Raw genomic sequence first — 21,066 nt, 5'->3', positions numbered from 1 at the left:
AACAGCCTAAGCATAATTATAAATCTTGCGGTACTTAAGTTTGTACCCAACTTTGCACAGGTTTTTATAGGGCAATTTGGCAAGGAAAAGTCGTAAATCAAAGTCTACTTTAGCTAATGATAACATTGACTTACTTGGCGTGTTATTACATATATATCACAGTTTGTTTTACAAATTTGTCAAAAGCAGGTTTGGAAAATGCATACGAGTGACGATATTTCATGGGACGTTCATTTTGCCACAAAGTCATTACCTGTTACTGTTGCTATTTTCTACAAAGACTTTCAAACAAGAACTAGGGTGGTCAACACTTTAAAGCTATAAGATCGATTCTTATTCTCCTTGTATTCGAAAGCCGATATAAAGCATTCAATTTCTGTTTCCTACATTGATAATCAAAATGTTTTAAAATATCAACAACGTTCACACAAAATAAATCTTCAAGGTAGATTTCGCCAAATATACGCTAACAAATGATGAAAAATATCTATACAAACACATTAAACTAGTGAAATTTGACTTACTTCATCCTGGCGTATTTCTGCCGATGCAGTAGTATGTAACACGGTGTTACTATAAGGTAATAATATTCTATATTGTTATTGAACAGAACAAATATTAAGTAGCCAGAATTGCTTCTAAATACGTTTTGAAAAAGACCTGTAGAAAGGAATGAGTATATGGCGCAATACATTTTTTTTCACTTCTAGAAAAGGCTTAAACGATTGCATACACGAGCGTAAAAGAACGTCCTGTACTTGGAGTTTACGTTCCGTTTTAAACCCACATAATAGATAAAACAAAATGAAGTTTTGTAAGTTTTGGAAATTGTAGTGTCTAAAAATAAACCATCTACTAACTATTATTATTTAGTTAATCTGCTGTATCCCTCCGAATCCTTATAACACGCATATCTTGTTATTAGCGACTTTACTAGCTACGTCGGTTGTCGCTGCATTTAATCACACCTGTTACCTAAAATACACCATAGCGGGGCTTCAACTAGCGATTCCTGGCATTTTCAGCGAGGGGTTAACCATCTGAGGCTCTACGCTGACAAATGACATAATACATATATCGATTATTTTTCCTATCGATCAGATCTGCAAGACGATCGTTGTATCAACCACTCGCGAAATGGACTATGACATATAATGTTAATATGTTCGCAACTAATTTGAGTTTTTATGTAACGATGGTAAGCCCTTATCTACGGCTTGTATAACCAGCGCAGACTATATCAGTTGTAGTAGACCAACGACAGCGTTGCACCATGTAAGTTATCTAGCGGCTGCGCCTAAAGTGTCAACTGGTTGTAGTTGCTTTTCATCGCAGTAGCAGAATTTCAAAAGAGCCGCGCTTTATTTATTACTAACATAACGCCGCTCTACAGAATCAGCTGATTGGAATAGAACAAATCGCACCCGTCAATATAAGAGTGTATGGAATATGTATGGAAAGTGGTGAAAGACGTGAAGGCGCAAGGAATAACCTAATTTATGTTGCCCATGTTTTTAATTAAATCTTTGTGAAGTAAGGTCTAGTGAGCATGACCTAGAAACGGAATTTCGCTTATAAGGTGAGCTTGTTAAATGCCATATATCTATCAAAAGAAACAGATGGACGACATTTTACAATGTGGCGTTTATTGTACTAGAGGTTATAATGATCAGCCGTTCTCCTACTTAGAAACAATGTGGCCAGTGTCATTGTTGAGATCTTTCTAAAGCAATTGATTTATGTGTATAAATATGTTGAATATGACGCCTCTAGCGTGACCTGCTAAAGCAGAGGGATTCAACTCGCGGGTCTTTGCTGATACTCCAGGAAATCTGTCTTCAGACATCATGTTATAGATTATAGACGGTTTTCGTGAGTTATTTTGCGTCTAGAGAAGTTTTGGACAAGATTCGTTTGATACCTTAGTATGCCTAATATATCGCATATAGCTGCATATAATAGGAACTGTGCTTAGTTGCATAGAGCGTAGTAATGCCTTTGTTTTAACTTCTCTAGGGCACACAGACATCCGAAAAAAGAACCAGCTATTTCTTAGATAACGCAGTGAAACTTTCATGGTTAGAAAAAGTCATATTTTCAAGTACGCTCACTTTTGTGCCCAATTTTTCTGCTAGTGCATTCACTACTGCCATCCTCGATAGGTACACTTAGCGCTTTAGGATTTGTAATTGTATCGATCACTTTTGAACATTTACCTGCAACTGCGTAAGGCAGGCGTGTTTCTATAAAAGTTCCTATGCAAGATGAGACGTAAATTTAGTAGTATAGTAATAAAAATTAGGATTCTTTAAAAATATATTACTGAAAGAAAAATATTTAGATAAACTATGATCTCTCACTGCAGTATAACTGACTGGATGTATTTATAATTTGACGCTTAGTGTTGATTATATATAGATATTAATTGAGCACCAATGGTAGCATGTGAATAGGAACAGCGAGAATATATCATTTTTTTATATTTGATTTCCATTACTTCGTTAGTCAATCCCTGGTGGATGTCACGACTTATTTAACTCATAAAAGTGAAAAGGTAAAGTTACAAAACGCTATACATTATTCGTGCTTACATTAGTTTTTTTCTGTCATGCTTATTTATTGCTTCTTCTTTCTCGGTATCCCTGTTTTTATCATCTATAGCTAATATTAAAATAGCTCAGTTTTATACAGAACCTAAGAAATAGAAAATGTTGTACTACGCGTTTTTACTTTGACTGTAGCATTATGCTAATGAACATTTATGGAGCTACGTACTATCATGGACACTATTGAAAGGCCGTTACTCTTTGCGGTAAAACCGAAAAATGTATCTATACATATTACATTGAAGCTCATGGTACTCACAGCCATGAGAAACATGAAAGATATACATCTAGTCTAGTCGAGCAGCCTTGCCGGGTTTGTGGGGTAATAGGTTGGTACGTTGGATAATAATTATATAGCATATTTCAAATCCAGTTTAATTATAAACGATTAAATGGGTAGTGCATTTTTAAAAATCAGATATTTTGTTCTATAGGAAAAATACAGAACGTTTCAAGAAACGTAAACAACTCCGCTTGTGTAATATGACAGACTATGCTTAAGCTACATTATGGATGAAGCTATTAGGTTGCAACTATTAGCTGATAACACGCTGTTACCTGATTGTATATGAGTGCTAGCTTTTTACTTCTACACAGGTAAAATGAAATGGCCTTAATAGCAAAATAGGTTCGAGGCGAAGTCCGTGCCGGGTAGCGCTTTAGTGTAACAAAAAATCAAAGCAACCAGATATTAATATAACTTGTTTCTTCTGCTGTCAAATGAAGCCAGCTAGCTAGTGTCAACCTTTTTGTACGAGCCGACAGAAAGTGTTTAGGCGACGTGTTTATCAACACAGCAATTTGGGGCTTTCACTTCAGGGCTTAAACCGCTCTCACAAGTATTTTATGATAATTCCTTTTCAAAGCTCACAGAGTATACTTTTAAGCAAATTGGCACGTTTCGACTCATTAAACTTTTGCTTAAGCGTGCCATACATAGCAAATGTAATAAGCATTTATCTCAGAGTGGCAGAAGCCCAGAAGCTCTAAAAAAGCAAAGCATAGTGAAAAACGAAAACAAAAAGTCAAAAAAGGCCAAACATTGTAATTTATATGGATGATTTTATAGGGTATACTCTCATCTCATCCCCGTGATGCTACAACGATAATCTATCTGTTTACTAGCTTACACATGTAGTGATCTAGGTTTGAAATTGGACGTCGACACATTTTGTTTCTTGCTGGAAGCCAGCCGTTGCCAGCAATAGTTAATGATAATACCAAACGAAAAATTCAAAACATTTATTTAGATAACTTTATCTTAAAAACACCCACTAAAGTTTGCGTAGAAATTCCGGGATCATCAGAAATGGAGTTCTATGTTCCTTTAGGTAAATCTGATTCTTTTTGTCTAATCCTTAATACAGACCTTCTAGACTAACTTATGAAAACATTTCCAGGATTCTTCAGGAATAGTCGATTCAATAAGTTTATAAGCCTTGTGGGAACATCGGACAATAGCTGATTTTCGCTCATATTCCAACAATGGAACTTCTGCGTCCGCCGTGATGCTTTTATAACTTATGTTCCAGAAGAAATTAGCTGTATTCAAGTACCAAGAATAGCGAATAAACGCATGCGCGCCACCACAAGCAACTCCAGAAGATATGTCCTAATCTATTCCGAATACTGACGACACATGTGCTTTTGTGAGGTGATTTTAGCATTGCGGGTCACTCTCAATGCGGTGAGGAGGCTCTGTACCTCTTTGCAGCCGTAAAAAGGTTCCGCTTTATGCAAGGTTATTACTATTACTCTTACATCATGCAAATGATATTATAATTGGTTAGCTGAACCACAAGGTATTTAAGTATGCTTAACTGTTTATATTATATTAACTACAGAATATTCCCAAATGCGCATGTTCGCGAAATTGCCAGAACTCCGGCAAACATAATATTTGCCAGGTCGATTATTTAAGCTGCTTTTACATCGAATTCCCAAGACGCTATCGGTAAATCTTGATGAAAAAGTGAAAACATTTCGTGAACGCGATTTTATGATGAAAACTCATAGTTAAGGGTTAATGTAATTACTATATTCGATTTTATTGATGCAGGATGTCGACAGACGGGTCCGGTGAGGGCTCAGCAACGCCAGCGTCAAGTCGTTCCGTTGCGCCGGCAATACCGAAGGTCCCCGGACTAATATCTGCCTATCTCACATCATGGAACCATTTGATGGGTCCGCAGATGCTTTTCTGTTGGCAAATCGAGTGCTCAGACACCGATTCAGCTGTTGCCAAGGATGGCCGGCCCCACACAACGTGCGGGGACAGTCACTATTTAAAATGCCATCAGTACCTAGAAAACGCCGAGGCTTTTATTCTTGAAGGTCGAGTACCACAGTACAACAAATATCTAAATGAGGTCAATGTCGAGGCCAGCTACACGGCGAATATTGTTCAACTACTTCATGGGTACTTAGAATACTGTAGGCTGCGGAAGGAACCATGGCCAACGCGAACCCTCCTACTGATCGCTGCTGACAAACGTGTCGTTGTGCACAGTGTCACATTTACGCTTCCATCGTGTACAAAATCATTAGGAGTATCACTGGTTTTTGATCTCGATTGTTTGTGGGATCTGTACAATATTCTAAACCTGACCGATACGACACTCATTCGAATAGCGCATATCTGCACTCAAGCTGGCGACCAATTCCTTCGCTGTATCAATCAGGTCACCACACTGCTCAATAGGTAAGTGTTTCCAAGCGTGTTCTTCGGTTACGTGTATTATTTTTACAGTGTCGGAAAATACGAATTTGGCCGGACTCGGTCCTTGTATGACAGGACAAATAAACCCCTAGAAAGTATGCATGTATGACAATTAGCCTGATTTTCTTCTTCATTTATCGGTTTCAGGTATTTTTCTTTGGCGGGCGAAGTTCTTGAAACCCGATTTATCGATCGCAAGTCTTCGTCAGTTTCGCTCGCCCGATGGTGTGAAAAAGAACCAAATTTAATGAAGAAATTACTGCAAGCGCACCTTAGCAACGGTGGGTACACGGCATTAATAGGCGGAGCCAAAGAACGAATGCTCGGATTGGCTGATGCAATGTGCGCAGTACTAACTCACTCAGAACTCAGCGGTACCGTACTCAGTCCGCAGATGTCGTTCTACCCAGCATTGCATCTGCAGGCCATCATGCGCGACACGGCCATACCTTCGGGTTCAACATCCGCCGTACCTGCTGTAAATCAGTTATCGACAAAAGAGTTGTCGTTTTCGCCTACGCCGTGCGTAATCGTCGATATGGATAATCATAACACTCACAGCCCCCGGGTATTGCGATCTTCGCTCTTCATGGACGTGAGGTCACAGAGTGCGGCCAATAAAAAACTCAAATCTGTCAAGGCTCCAAGCGGCGATAGCCTTGTCGAACGGATGGTCTCTGAGCTGCAGAAATTGGCAACCGCATCTGCCAATGAGGCACACACCGAAATTGTCGTACGCCGGTACATGTCATTGTTGTGGGGCAAAGGTGCTAGTCTTGTGGCGATGATCCGGAATTCAAAAAGCCCCTTAACGCGGGATCAGTGTGCCGCATTACTTAACGTCTCGCCTACCTGCGATCTCGACGTAGTGTTGGCATTCGCTGATAGAATACAGCCTGGTGCCACAAAACTTCTCAAAAGTAACAAGGGCTCTTAACATTATCAGTAACACTTGTGGATTGGACCTTTATTAGGTATCGGCACGAAAGGGAAAAAGGAAACCAATTTTAGGGAGTCCTTCTGGAACCACGCCATGAAGGCCGGTCAGCATTCATTGCAGTTCAAAAGCCCTTGTTCAGATACTCACATATATTCAAACACTATTACCTACCACCTCAATCGACACTTGTTCATATATATATATATATATATATATATATAGACACACACACAGACACAAAAACACACATAGATTGACTGAGTTGGTCCTTCGTTTAAGCAATGGTGGATTGGTTCGATTGGATTAGATAGTAAAAAAGTGTACCCTGTTTTTATTCAGGTTGGGGCAAGTTGAGCGGTTGTCCGAAATCCCAACCAGTGAAGAGTACTCATGAAAGTGTGTAACGAAAAACAGAGACCTAGAGTAAATATAAATACATTCTATAGATAGCAGAAAAGGAAGTGAAAGACAGAAGCGATAGACCATGTGCTAGATACTTGCTGGGTATATATACATACACACTAATTAAATGGCGACATATTTGAGATTCAATAATTTCTCGCGCATATTTTCGGTGCGTCTTACGTTTTGAGCCCTGTGATTTTTGACGAATATAAATAAATAAAGAAGAAGCAAAACCGTCCTATAGCACAGCACAAAGCGTGGTTTTTAATCATAATAAGGATAATAACTAAGACGATAAAATCTCGCAACGTATTCTGATATACATTAGCGAGAGTAGTTATTCGCATGTCTGTCACGCTAACTACTATACTATGGATAAATAATCATGATTACCAATCATACGTCAGCAAATGAACGATTGATTAGAACGAAATAGACGTCAATAAAAGATGGCATTTGAACCGTTTACAACTATCTACGCGCTACTTAGGACTTGCGTACATCTTGAAGTTTAATGGCCAGCTTGTTTGTATTCAATTCCTATTGTCACAACCGGATTGAAAATAACATAATATAATAATAACATAATAATAATAATGGAGCAACAACCTAATAAAAAATTATACATACAAAACGAAATGAAAAGCTTTCTAGATGGTTACTCATTGTGGAATCATAGAACTTCAACTCTGCTATGTACATAGGAGACATACGTACTTAGTTTACATGAACGTTCACTGTCAACGATAAGTTTTTTTAGAGGCTATTGCTATCTAAACTGTTTGACAGATTTCAATACCTGAACACAACCGATACAGTTGTGTCTAGCATCGTCTTCAGAATATGTCTGTGACAAGCAACTTTCAAGATATTTTGTTTGTTCTCTTTACATAGTTTTTTTTATTCTATTTATTATACGTATTCATTTAACGGGTGAAAAATTGGTCGGGATAATCGTGGAGACTTACGAAATATATTCTAATGTTACGATCGAATGCTTGTTGAACCTTGCCCTTGAGAAACACCAAGAGCCCTTTTTTCCATAATGGTATATCGAGCCCATTTCATTGATCAATAGTACACTTTCTCTTGAGGCTAGTACCACATAACTTCTGATGCTGTGAGCGGTTAGCGGTGCAGCTGCCATTCTGTGTAGACTGTCTCGACAACCACTTAATAATAACTCATTTTGTGTTTTCCTACCTACATGCTTTTCCCGTCAACTGGTCTTTGTTGTTTCCAAAGAAGTGCTTAATGTTATTTGAAAGGTAGTTCATGGCTAATACGCTCTGGTTTCTTTATAGAACGCCAATTTTTATCCCTCACTTATTCTCGCCTGTCAGATGTGCTTATGGGGTCTGCATTAAACATTTGTCAAATAGATGTACATTTTGTCGTTAAATCTACGGTAAACCCTGCACAACCTATTATGACCTTAGAGTTCGCGAAATGTACATCTTAATTAAGTTTTTTAATTAAGTAAATTAAGATAATTTACTTCAATTAAGGCATATAGTCAGTACGATTAAGTGCTGATTTCAATAGGTTTACTAAATGCCGCTGATAGCTACTAGAATGCTCAGTGCTTGCTGTGGGCACGAGTGTTGGCAACCGGTAGTGCTAGTGTGTGCATTTGGGCCCTGAAAACATCTATCTCTATTATGATGCTAATTGACCGCGGGAACAAAATTGCAAAAAACTGTTCAACCACTTGGAATCGGTTGAAGTAAATGCGATGAAGACCACACGCTGAGATACATATATGCGTCTCTATTCCCAGCTCGTATCTACACTGAAAACTTACCTGGGAAAAGCCTGAAATTGTTGAGTGCGTATCGGCAGTACTATAGGGAACACAGAGAGTGAAGATCTTTTAATGTTCATCTCCTGTCCTGTGGCAAAAGTTGTCAAATAGGAGGTAAAATGCGGGTGAGGAGTTGTTGTGCTATGCCAAATATTTGCCACTAGACATTATAACAACAGGTATCGATCGCCAGTGGTGAGAAAATCATCTCAAATAAACACATGACACATCCAGCGCTCTTGAAGACCGAGTCAAACTATTTCCTATGAATTTCTTAATGGACGGCCCGGTGAACATTGTTTCCGCCATCCAGTGTCCGTAGCAATTTTCGACCCTACTTTTGGATATATTCACATAACACAGGAACTCTTGATTGAGCGGTCTTGTAATCCTGCCTCCCTTGACTGCGAGTCAGATATTTGGACTGTGTGACCTGTCCAGATAGGTCACGGAGTACATTCAGGCTTGTGCCGAATCGCTTATTACAAGCGATCTATTCAATCTATGGGCTAAAAAGTTGATCCGCCGGAAGTATCTTCTTCTGGATCTCTACATGGATAAGGGCATACAGCTAGATTTTGATTCAGAAGTTCATGTGTGGAATGTGCGGGATCTTAGCTGATGGGAGTTTACCATTGATATAACTGGTATGATTCAAAACACAACGGATATAGTAAACATTACTCCGGCACCAGTGAACACTCGTATGTTCAGTAAATAAAATTGCTAAAATCGATATGCTAGCAGCAAGTCTCAAGCAATACAGGAGGGGCTCAACAAACCGAGCTCTTTAAGGATGGAGCTTATGCGTAGGCAAGCTATACCCTGTATGCGTTAAACAACGAAAAGGTGAAGCTTCTTTTAAAAACTTCATTGAACGAATTGGCGGTTTTCATATTGAGTGCTCAAAACAGGGATGCACCTTGTTACTGACTTCAGTCAATGAGTTTTCTAAAATAGCACAGGCCGAGTCGGTCATCATAATACAGTATCTGGGGCTATTCAAAAAGTTGGTAGGTTTTCACACGGGTACGGCGCACATTTCTAAAAAGAAAAAGTATGATTGCATTTTTAATTCCAGTTTTTAACTGCTGGACACAACAACATGATGGATTTCGGCTGCATGACCATCTGGAATGTCTGTACAGCTTAATAAATCTGCAACCAGGCTCCTATATCGAGTGCGACTAACAGAGAATTTCATACAATGGAAACTTCATATAATCGACATAGAGTTTAATTCCAGTCTTATCATTGACATTCAAGCAAGCACGTCCTATCCTCGTACTTTCTCGCAATTAATCTCTATACAATGGCTTTTTGAGTTATGTATGTGAATAGGCCGTTTTCGCGTCGATTAAGGAAAAGCGATTTTTTTTTTAAAACAAATCCTACATCTCTAGACATTCCATAATAGCATTCAAACGATGGTCACGTCGGTCGAATGCTCTTATCAATTTTTATCACCTGTGTATATTTTGCGTTTATGATCGACAGGGCATAAGCCCCGAAATATTTTCGTGGTTCAACAAAATATTTATTTTGAAAAAAAAAATATATATATATGTATAACTAAGTTTTGGTCGAACTGACTCAATCTTCGGTCTTCTGAAAATATCTAACGGCAGTTTGAAATCAAGTAATTTTGCTATATTCGCAGTTCTTGTAATATTTAATATAATAATTATGAATCAATAAATAGGAATATTGTATCAGCGTTGACATTACCCAGTTGAATAACATGTGTACACACCATTGTTGTCCCTATCATCTATGTGTATTAGCACCATTGCCTTTATTTTATTTTATTAAGAATCCGTTTATATCTGCGCTTGTAACTCGTTTAAGTGTTTTGTGAGTAAGTTCATATCGAGTTCATGTTAATTTTATTTTTTCCATTATCTTGTAACGTATCCACTCCGTTAAGCGGCTATTCGAGGACGTTTCAAGTTCGCTTCGCATGTAGCAAATAGTAATGCGTACATAAATGTCGTATGTATTCAATTACGTAGTAATTTTGAAGGAAATTGCGTTCAACTGGTTCATGACGAATGTACTATTCAATAGGATATATAAGATCGCTCTTTTCGTACTCCAAGCCAAAGCTTAAGGGACTTCTAAGCTTTATTGAGAAACAGCGACTCATCACCGGAGGTAAAATTTAGTTTTTCATCCCAAGATCTCAAACCAAATGGATACCAATTCCTTAAGGTAGATAGTAAAAGCTTGAGGATAATATGAAGTTTTATCAGCAAGGTAAAGAACAATGTTTAAATTATTTCAAACCAAAAAGCTTTTGAGAAGGATATTTGTTTTGTTTCGTTTTATTATTTTGTGCTAGTAAGAGAATATTAAAGGTCATGAAGATTTATAGTAACAATTAACATGTAGTTAACTAACTTAGTTAGATGTGCACAAACGTGACCTGCACTTCCTCGAAACCTAGATTTCTGCCTAAATGAAACGTGGCCGACAAAATGCTTCATACGCCATTATAATTTTTATAATCGCGTGTGAAGGATTAGCAATAATTTTTATTAGACATAGATGTCCGCGCATACATTACACAAGTCTTTGACTACATCAAACACTGTGTTAGTATCGAGTTAACTCGCCGATAGAAGGAAAATTGAACAGACACACGCAAAGGAAAAACTAATTGGTTCCAAATATATCTATTAGGGTTGTTAGAATAAACAGAGCCTCCTTCAGTAAAGCAAATAGCAAGGCGTCGGGCTGCCTGAAAGCGGAGAAGTACAGACTCAAGAACCGCTGATGGAACACGGCCCCCACCAAATTTCTATGTATGCGTTTATATTGTAACTTTTATAATTTAACACTTTTGATCTGCAAAAAAGCTAAAAGTTCTTGAGCAATGTTGTACCAGTTACAGTTGAATGGCAGTGATTAAACTTTGTTTACGTGTCTAACAGTACTATTCACTAGTATTGACGAATTCGTATTAGACGCTTTCCAAAAATTCCTAGTGTAACGTGATATGTAAAAGTTGCGTAACTTACTACGACCCTTATTGTCGTTGCAACAAAGTTCGTTCCCATTCCAAATCATGAATCAGACGTTACATCGATTCTAATATATGCAGCAGGGACACGGATCCACAATGAAACTATTTCTAGTTTAAGAAATGTGACTAGCAATTTATTTATTCACAGCAACTAAAAAAGTAAAACGGGTCGTAAAACAATGATGTTTAGTATTAGGCTGGCGAAGAAGTCGCCGTAATTGTTTTACTAAAAGAAAAACATCATATTTTTTAATCCTATGACAACACGTTGAGGTCCCCCGTCATTGTTTACGATTTTCTACCATCTTTCCATCAAGTAATGGATGTGGTCTCAGAAGAGCGTAACGGATTTCGTTTCGAAAAAGCTTTAAGTTGTCGATGTGTGCCGGAGGTAATTAAGAGAACTGTCGGTGCAAGGTCCGAAAGCTATGGAACGTGTAACAAAATTTCTCATTGAAGCCCAGGAGGGCAGTTTTGACGCTATTTTCCGTGCGTGGCCTAGGTTGTCCCGGAGCAGATATGCTTGATTTTGTTTACGGGGTCTCTCCTTTTGGATAGCTTGCCTGACTTGACGCAAATTGGCACAGAATATGCCGATCAACTGTCTAATGCGTAATAAGCAGTTCCCAGTGGATCAGGCCCCTACAGTCCCTCCAAACGTAGAGCACAACCCTTCTCGGGTGAACTTTTTGTTGGATCTTGACTTTTCTTCTGAAGACATCCATTGCGATGTATAGCTTATGTTAATGTACAGACACCACTTCGTATTGTCGGTGACAATTCAATGCAATGGTAATTGAGGCCGCGTAACGATATGCAGCGTTAAGTCATAGTCCGTAGTCGTAGAGTCAGAGAGTTTACTAGAAACCACAAAGATTTAATAAATTCACATGTAAACCTAAAGGACTTGGAACGCTTATGGCGGTCGTATAGCAGTCTACTTTTTGGGTCAATTCCCAAGTTTAAAGTAGCAATAAGTATGAAATGTGCTATTTTATTTGGAGAACAACGTAGTTTACCTGTTTCTGGAAGCCACTGTCAGTGAGAGCGCACGTTTCTTCTTTCCGTATGCTAAAAGCGCCCAAGTTGGTCAAGTTACTCCAGTTATTCAGAGTTCTATTGGCGCATGTCAGGGTGGAGCTTTGACCGACTGCATTGCCCGGTACATGAGCTAATTGATGAAGTTCTCGCATTCTATGTCAGGCATGGTAATTTTCCTTTCAAAAAAAACATAATCATGAGAACAGTTTGGCCGACTTTACACACCGAGAGTGATCAAAAGCTAAAACATTTAGAAATCGCAATTTATAATGAATATTTAGATTGCCAGATCCAGCATGACTGACAACATATTCTAAGCAAAAACCTTTCTTTTGTTCATAAAGCACATGTTGCGTGCGCATCGTGAGGGATCTAGAAGCAATGTCTGAATACCTGCCTGATAAGCGCTCGAGATGTGGTATATTTTAGTATATTCAAATAAACTTCATTCACACATAAACAATAAATACATTAATGTGTAATCCGGCGGAAGCTGAAATTGGGAAACTTTTGAGCGACTTAAGTTGGAACTATGTTTTTTAGTATGTGCTGGAACTACTCTCTTCAATTTTTTGTAATAGCGTTCTGGCAGCTTTTATATGGCTACAGACCTATCATTTGCGTTCCCATATATAATTTCTGCGTTTTGAATTAACTCGATAGTGGGATATGCTTGCTTATCAACTGTCTTTTTAAACATGTAAAGCCCGGTGATCACACAGACTTTGGAGAATAGATGGATTGAAGCCAACATTAAAGATTCTTTTGTTCAATCCGAAGGAGTAATTGAGACGTGACAATCAGTTCTGAAGTTGTAATTAAGTAACCGGAGTATGTGCCATTGGCCTACAAGTCTATTGCACAATTCAAGATAGCAGGCTGTATTCATTTTTTTGTTTTTAGTTTATAGTAGCAAATGCACCTAGTATCCACTACAAACACTACCACCATTTTCTGTTTGAACGTACCATACATACAGAACTACCAAATCCGACTTCGCTTCAGCGGAACGTCATGCCTAATTCCTTTCCGACTGACGGCAAAGGCTGAAGTACGCCTCATTTATAACGATTGTATACTCGAAACAATTTTTCTTATTGATTAAAGTTCTGTAAATTGCACCGGCAGCATACGCATTTTAGATTGGTGTAAAATCAATTCACCGCGGACTCCTTTTTTACTCTGACTCTGCGTTTTTAGTTTTTAAGTTGTCATTGTGTCTCACATCTAAAGCACCAGTTTAAGCTGACAAAATCCTTAGACTTGAAGCTTTACTTTCAGGAAAACTCTTTCAATTGTAGCAAGGCGTTCTTGCCCTCCGGGCCCCGACATCAAGTCACCTCCTCGCTGATTTTTATACTTTAGTCTCGGTTGTTGAAACGTTTCAGCATCTATGTGCTGTATTTTCACTTAAGGTCTCCTTTCCTAATGTCTTCATCGATCTTCAATCAATTTCCCCAGCGCTGTGGCGTTCGAGGAAAAAAAATGGATTATATCGATACACAGTATGTATTTGTAAATTAAGTAAAATCCGCTAGAGTGTCTAACAGTAGTTTTCGATGCAAACATTTAGGTGAGGGCCCGAAAATAACTAGTCGATGCTACGCCATGACGAAGTACTACGAAAGGCTGCGATTGCTACTGTTACACATTATGGAAGAAGGTTAGCTTATTATAAATAGTATAAACAAAGTAGTTGTAGCAGTAATGAACGTAGTAAATACATAGATATAATAACAAGAATAGAAGAAGAAGAAATAGAAATAACCCTGCTGCAGCTGTTTTTCTAAATTAATAAGTAACATAATTTCGTTTTTTGCGTGTTGTTTGCCATATGTATTTTAATACAATATTAAAGTGTATTGTATGAACTCTACCACCTTGAAATCTTTTTTAAGATTGTCATACAACCGACCTTTGCACATATCTAATCGCCTAATTTACCGCTATTTATATTCATCTCCAGCTGACCGTCATGATGCTTAAAAATCTCAAACTCCTAGATAACATAAACTTGAATGTTTTCTTTTTGTTACATTTGGTAACATTCATGAAACTAACGTTAAACTCCTTACTTCACGATCGGGTATAAGATACTTAGTTAATGCACCAGTTAGTACAATGCTGTTTTTGTGGCAGTTAGGTGAGCCATGAGGGTAAATTATAGTTAACATATATTTTTCTATATGCACAGCACCGAGCACAACTATACGCACGCTCTGACGCGAATGTGTTGAGCAAACTGCATCGCTCGAATAACATACACTGTACGAGAAAATAGGAGCTATTTACAGTTGCCACGCACTAAATTCCAGCTTTGATTTCCGAACGAAACAAATATGTATCATATCACATATTAGGCGTGTTTCCTTTGCAGGATACAGACCCGTTGCATCAAATTCACTCTCTCTACGCCTATTCATATATTTTGTCTTAAACATTTTTATAAATGACTGGTTTAAAATTAACACAAGTTACAAATATCATACATGATTTTTCTCATTCAAATTTTCCTGAAGCTTCAACACGGATCCGAATTCGGCTCAAGTTTGAGCCGAATTCGAATGTCATTCAAAAATTTCAAAATTAAAGAACGTGTGTATCAGACAAAGTTGCACGCAGGATGATGGGCCGATGGCCCTAATAGATTAAAGTTTTTTGAGAAGTACTGTTTGTCGCCGACATACTTTCGCTGATAGATATATCATAGATGTCGAACGTGATGAAAAAGAAATTAACGTGTCGTCATGCTTGAAACACCCATTACTTACGCACTTGCTTAATTTTCTTAAAGGCGTACTCTAAAATTCAAGCCATGTTTTCTTCACTGAAGTTCTCAAGAAGTTCCAACTAAAAATGCATGCGTAGTATACTGCAATGAAGCGTCGCCTAAAGCGATGTCGTTTACTTCGACAATAGCTACACTTATTTGGCGACATAGTGAACTGTGATGGCGTGGGGTTTTTTTGGGCCTTAAAAATGTAAAGCCATAGAATAAATGTATCCCATATTAATACTTAGCTTATAGGATAAATATGTTTTGTGGGATAATATGCCAACTGCTAGTAATTGCCTGGGCTTAAGCAATTCTCCATACATCCTCGAACGCCGCGTCCTAAAAAACTTGTCAAAGCTTAGATATCTTTCGAATTAGCTTAATATGATGTATTTTAACAGCCGCCTAACCTATTTGGGAAGAAAGCGATTTTCTATACTGTTGCCGACGACTTTATTAACGATCTCAATTTAATAAATGCAACAATTTACACGACTTTCACTGTGGTTATCAAGTAACACATGTGCCTAAGAATCGCTTTTACTGAATGAATATGTATGATGCAGTGAATTTCAGTTTCGCAAAATTTCTTTGACTTCTTACTCCGGCTGTAACATTTATTATAAGACATGGCATATCAGTAACTTTCTCTGTGTCGGCTCCGTGACTGAACTCACTCTAGCCGCAGTTGCGTATTTACTGTCGGTCTGACACGGATGCCGAGTCACGTCATAAAAGCCTCGTAGGATCTCAGATAAAATGCGCTCAAACCATGTTAATCTTAGTTCGAACGTCTTCCTTGATCCGCAAAAACGTCTCTCTTTTTATTGTATAACCCATTTTATAATCACAATGGAAACGAAATTTTGCCCAACATTAAAAAACTGGATGTACGTTGGGACATGATCTAACTAGAGGCTGAAATTCCAGAGCTGTGGCCAGCAAAAACTTTAATCAATTTATATTAAGTAAGGCCTTTGATATATTTATATAAATACAATCAAGTAATTAAGGAGATATTTATACGTTAGTAAGTTTCAAATTAAAGTACATCAAAGCCGCAATTATTTTGCGATAAGCAAAGGACTGCAGAACGGTCCGATAATATTTACACAAATTGCAATGTAAGCGAGAAAAAAGAATAACATGTACTTTGTTCATATCGTCGAGATGTTAAGTAAGAAAAGTTCCATCCCGTTTATCTAACGATTTTGTTTTCCTTACTTTGTGTAATAAGCTTCTGGAAGTCTTAAAAGGGCTTTAGTATTTGTTCCATAGCTAGTGATTCTGAAGTCGGTTTCACGCATCTCTAAACTTACAACTAGGAGTATTTTTTAGGTAACGACGAATTGTTTAAAGCTTCTCATTCCGACTCACTCAAGAACCTCCCTACACGGTATTACAGCTCAAAAGTGGCAGATTTATAATAAATTCTGAGCAGAAACAATTCACGGGTGCAACTTGAGTAAATCTGACCGATAAGCATAATCGTAGAAGACAACAAATATAGACGTCTTTGGCTTTAAAACTAAATGTACGATATTATCGCATCGAATGTCTCCTATGGTTCGTGTAACTACCACATAGAAAGCCTATTCATTCGTACAAATGAACGTTGTTTTTAATCTCAAGACAAAACGATGAGTAACCGTACGGTAAACGGACTTCACAATAATAATAGTTAACTTACAGTTTCGATTAATAGGCCTCTTTGTAGATTTAAATCAAAGGCCATTGTGCGTTGCTATTTCTGTATCTGCTTTCGTAAAAATACAAATGAAGCAGGTGTCGAGAGTGCACCTTCTTTTTACCTCAAACGCCCCCTTTGAGGTCTCACTCAGATTAAATTACGCGTTTTTATCCCAACAAAAATAACACAGGCTAATGAGGTAACCAAATGTTTTCTAATAGCAATACTGCGGCGAGCACACAGAAAGGAATTGAGGGGTAAAGAAGTATTCAGGTAAAACGCGCCAAGACTTACCTACAGAATAGGACTATCGACCATTACCGGAAGAATCATGTAAAATAAAAATATTCAAAGACAGATGTGAGCTGTTTTAATTATTTCCTATAAATTATTATCGAATCGTAGCGCGATATGAGATCCATGTGGGTGCTATATCTGAACAAATGGTAAATATAGTTGTTGACAGAACGCACATAATAAATTAACATTAAATTGCTCTCTAGCGTTAGCAACATTCTTCTCTGAGCAGCACTGCGCAACGGGTACTTGGGCATACTACAAAAAGCTGCAACGCAGATTTTCGTCGAAGCCACTGAGGTTCTTAACGACGCTGATATTGTTCTAGAGGGCACAGGTTACGTGCACAGTGAACATCATAGACAACACTGTTAATACGGTGAAATTAGCCGTAAATAACTCTTGCGGAGGATTCATCTGTACTAGATTTTATTGTTGTATAAGCATTTTAACATGATAAAACAACATCAAACTATATAACATGCCTTTTCAAGGCACTCCAGGCGAATTATTATTAGTGTGTCCTGGTGTTATAGAACTGCGTCCTCTGAACGCTGCAAAATGTGAGACAGGTATTTGATTTGCGTACAACGGCAGAAACAGCGCATTCTAAATGTCAAAGGCCGACACGTAAATAATTTAAGCGCTCGTACGTACTAAACAGCTTGCAATACAAATGTTAATGGCACATTTTTATTGTTATATATCACTTTAAATCAGCGCGTTTCCTGCTGTTTATCTCTTAGATGTCTTATTACTTCAATAATCTTCTACCTATCGTTCCTTCTATTCTACTATACTTATAGTAGCTAATTTTTTTTTGGGGGACCGCATTTATTTTTTAAATTTGTTTAACCTCGACAAACACCCTCCTGTCAGCCCTGGCAAAACCAGCCTCGATGATTACAATTTAATTCCAAGCTTCTGCCGTATTCCAGCTGGGATAAAAGTCTTGACATGGCTCATATCGCAAAAAGGACGGTTATTCGTCTGTTTGCAGCGACATAACAAATATTTCTTCTCTTGCGTAACCTCAAAAGCCACTGGTGATATTTTTGGCTCGGGCATCGTCTTATGCGAGCCGTCGCACATCGGCTGCTTCTTAGATAGGCCACATGAACACCAATAGTACTTTTTGCCAGGCTGCAGTTGGACGAAGGTTGGAATTCTCTTCGCAATTTTCCCTAAAATGTAAACAGTGCAAAACATATATATTTGTTCAGCCATTTCAACGAATATTATTATTGTATATACGTATATATGAAAACGTAGGCAGAACGTGATAAGATAAAAAGAAACAGTATTGCACTTTAGGGGGTGATGTCCGAATGAAAATCACAACATGATTTTGACATAATTCCTTTAGTTTCTCCGTAACGTGATAGCATATTAATTACCTAATCAAATTTAGGTTTTTCTTGCATGGTGGCATAAGTTCAGTTTTACCTAACTTTGATATTCGGGTCGCTATTTGAGTCGCTGCATAGCATATTATATATAGACAGGCTTAAGGCAAACCGCCGGTTGCACGACGCCTTGGTTTCAACGGCGCCATCTGTTGCATATTCTGTGTGTGGTGTTCATCAGGTGTACAGACGCACATTTGTGGTTTTAGTTCGATCAGTGGCGACAGGCTATTACAATAACATAGTAAGACACTAACTAATTAATTAGGTTAAGTATTATGCTTATATTTCAATGCAATCTCGTCGGGACAACCCGAAGATACAGAAATATAGATAATCATATGGACGGATCGAGATCCTGCGCTCTTTCAGTCATTCAACACCGCCTGTTGCAGGCTGCCCGATTTGAAAACGAGTGAACATTCTTAATATGGAGCGTCGCCTCTAGATAGCAACAAGATTCCATGTGTTTAGTGTTTACTTAAAGCACTATATCGTCATTAGCATAAAGCGGATGATTCCACATAACTTACTCAGAATAGTTATTAGCATTACCGAACATGGCCTCTCGCGCACCCTGTAATTGAGCTTGTTCTAATTCTAAGGCAATCAGTAGACGTTAAATAACAAAGAAACAGATAATGGCATAATAATAATCAATAATAATAATAATAAGATAATATCAAATCAACATCAACAGCCAACTGGATAAACCATAGAGTAGGAAGAATTGGCGTTAAGTTATAGAAGAGATCGCTACAAAATTTTGATGCCAAGCTTCCATTGTAAAGTTGTTATTGTCGATTCAACCTTGTTTAACACACCACCTAAAATGATTTTTTAAATCAATGAATGTAAAGACAACTTACTCGGAATACACACATTCAAAATTTATATTTTGTTTTTAACTGCAAAAAAGTCTCATGATATTCATATAGGTGGTACCTATTGTTAATTATTCACAGGCTATTCGACATCGCCGCCAGACAATAATAAAATGTAACGTTTTAAAAAACTAGTGATGAAAAAAATTTGACAAAAATACATTTTTTTTTAATACTCACACTTCATCATTATTTCAATTTCAAAAAATTAAAGAAAATTTACAAATGTTTAGTTAATTTGACATCCAAGATTTAAAAATGTAACCGAAAGCTTCATGTAAAAAAATTTTATACGTATATAGTCTAAAGCATAGTGGTTCGGTCATCATTTTACCTTACATCATTTTAACATTTAACACCTCTCATATTCGGCACACTGAAAGGTAAATAAATTCGCTAATTATACAATCTACAAGTTAATATAACCAATTGCATCGGCTGTTTCTCTAAACCAACGCCAGCAGTCGCCTATAATACTTAACCAACCAGACCATATTACTATTATTTGAATAATTATCTTTAATCGAAAACATGTAATCTCGCTCCGGCGCTAGTTGGCTTCTCAAGGTATAATTATGATATACAAATGTACCAACGTTTCACGCACCCTTAACAACAGGCTGAGGATCTGTGTGAGTACTGTAGAAGCGCGCCGCCTGCGCCACACACACAATTCTTCGTATAAACATCATAATTATTTATATTTTCCGACTAATGATCACTGCAACGGTAAACAGAGTGAAAGAAAATGATGTTTTTCAATTTAATTTGTCTTGGCCTGTAGCTTACTACGAACGCCTACACCGGACAAATCAGAGCAGAGCACTAAGCAGTCGATGTATTTAGCGATTTATTGTGATCAGTGTTTCTTGTTTTCCTGTGTGCTTGTTGACGAAGCAGACGACACTGGTAGTGCACTCTGTTCCAGTATCATCTGGTTCACGAGCCATTATGCGCACGTAGGGGCAAAAACCAGTTGATAACAAAATATAGCAGGTTCCATAAGAGCGAGATTTTATTTTGATTCGAAGCAGCAGCAGTAGCGACGGTGACAGAGGGTCGAGCCATGGGCCCGTTACATGACTATCTTAGAGTTACTCTCGTAGCATAGTTTGCTTACAGAGCACAACGGCTTATAGGCAGTTGACCCTCTCCCCATTACACAAACAGCTTATACACTTCATGGGTATGTGGAGCGCGAAAACATAGGGAATCATTAAACGAATACACAGAACCTGGTAGTTAGGCAGACACACGTTGCGATCAACTATATTTATTTTGGTGATCAGTTGCTTTAAGGCGCGGCATAAAGCCCGGATTCTAATATCTGAACAAAATTCCCCCTCAACCAAGCTTACTATTGTGGATTAATAGATAAATATATTTCAAGTTTACCAAATTGTAGAAAAAGTTGATAGGCAGTTTGATTCGTTTCGCTTTGGATGTTTGCCATAAGATAAGTTAGCACATTGC

The 21,066-nt window shown here is 37.8% G+C and overlaps 2 protein-coding genes across 3 annotated transcripts; one reads left to right on the top strand and one right to left on the bottom strand.

Moving 5' to 3' along the window:
- Window positions 1–1,388: 1,388 nt before the first annotated feature.
- Window positions 1,389–6,925, top strand: LOC111264694 (uncharacterized). 2 transcript variants are annotated; one of them, XM_022840784.2, is made up of 4 exons: window positions 1,389–1,579; window positions 4,271–4,347; window positions 4,666–5,307; window positions 5,473–6,925. In XM_022840784.2, exons 3-4 carry the CDS (start codon window positions 4,667–4,669, stop codon window positions 6,260–6,262), a joined length of 1,431 nt encoding a protein of 476 aa, XP_022696519.1. In that variant the 5' UTR covers window positions 1,389–1,579; window positions 4,271–4,347; window position 4,666; the 3' UTR covers window positions 6,263–6,925. The 2 variants fall into 2 exon arrangements, with proteins under 2 accessions (XP_022696519.1, XP_022696518.1); XM_022840783.2 differs by lacking the exon at window positions 4,271–4,347.
- A 10,790-nt stretch (window positions 6,926–17,715) lies between these two features.
- LOC111264682 (uncharacterized) lies at window positions 17,716–20,455 on the bottom strand. Its single transcript, XM_086970151.1, has 2 exons — window positions 20,201–20,455; window positions 17,716–18,487 (listed from the first exon to the last, which is right to left on the bottom strand). The coding sequence occupies exons 1-2, from the start codon at window positions 20,283–20,285 to the stop codon at window positions 18,207–18,209; spliced, it is 366 nt and encodes a 121-aa protein (XP_086826277.1). The 5' UTR covers window positions 20,286–20,455; the 3' UTR covers window positions 17,716–18,206.
- Between the last annotated feature and the right edge of the window lie 611 nt (window positions 20,456–21,066).

Source organism: Varroa jacobsoni, unplaced genomic scaffold (genome assembly GCF_002532875.2).
Source record: "Varroa jacobsoni isolate VJ856 unplaced genomic scaffold, vjacob_1.0 scaffold_885, whole genome shotgun sequence".
NCBI classification, from domain to species: Eukaryota; Metazoa; Arthropoda; class Arachnida; order Mesostigmata; family Varroidae; genus Varroa; species Varroa jacobsoni.
Note: the sequence above shows the minus strand (reverse complement) of the source record. Positions and strands in the feature narration are given on the sequence as shown.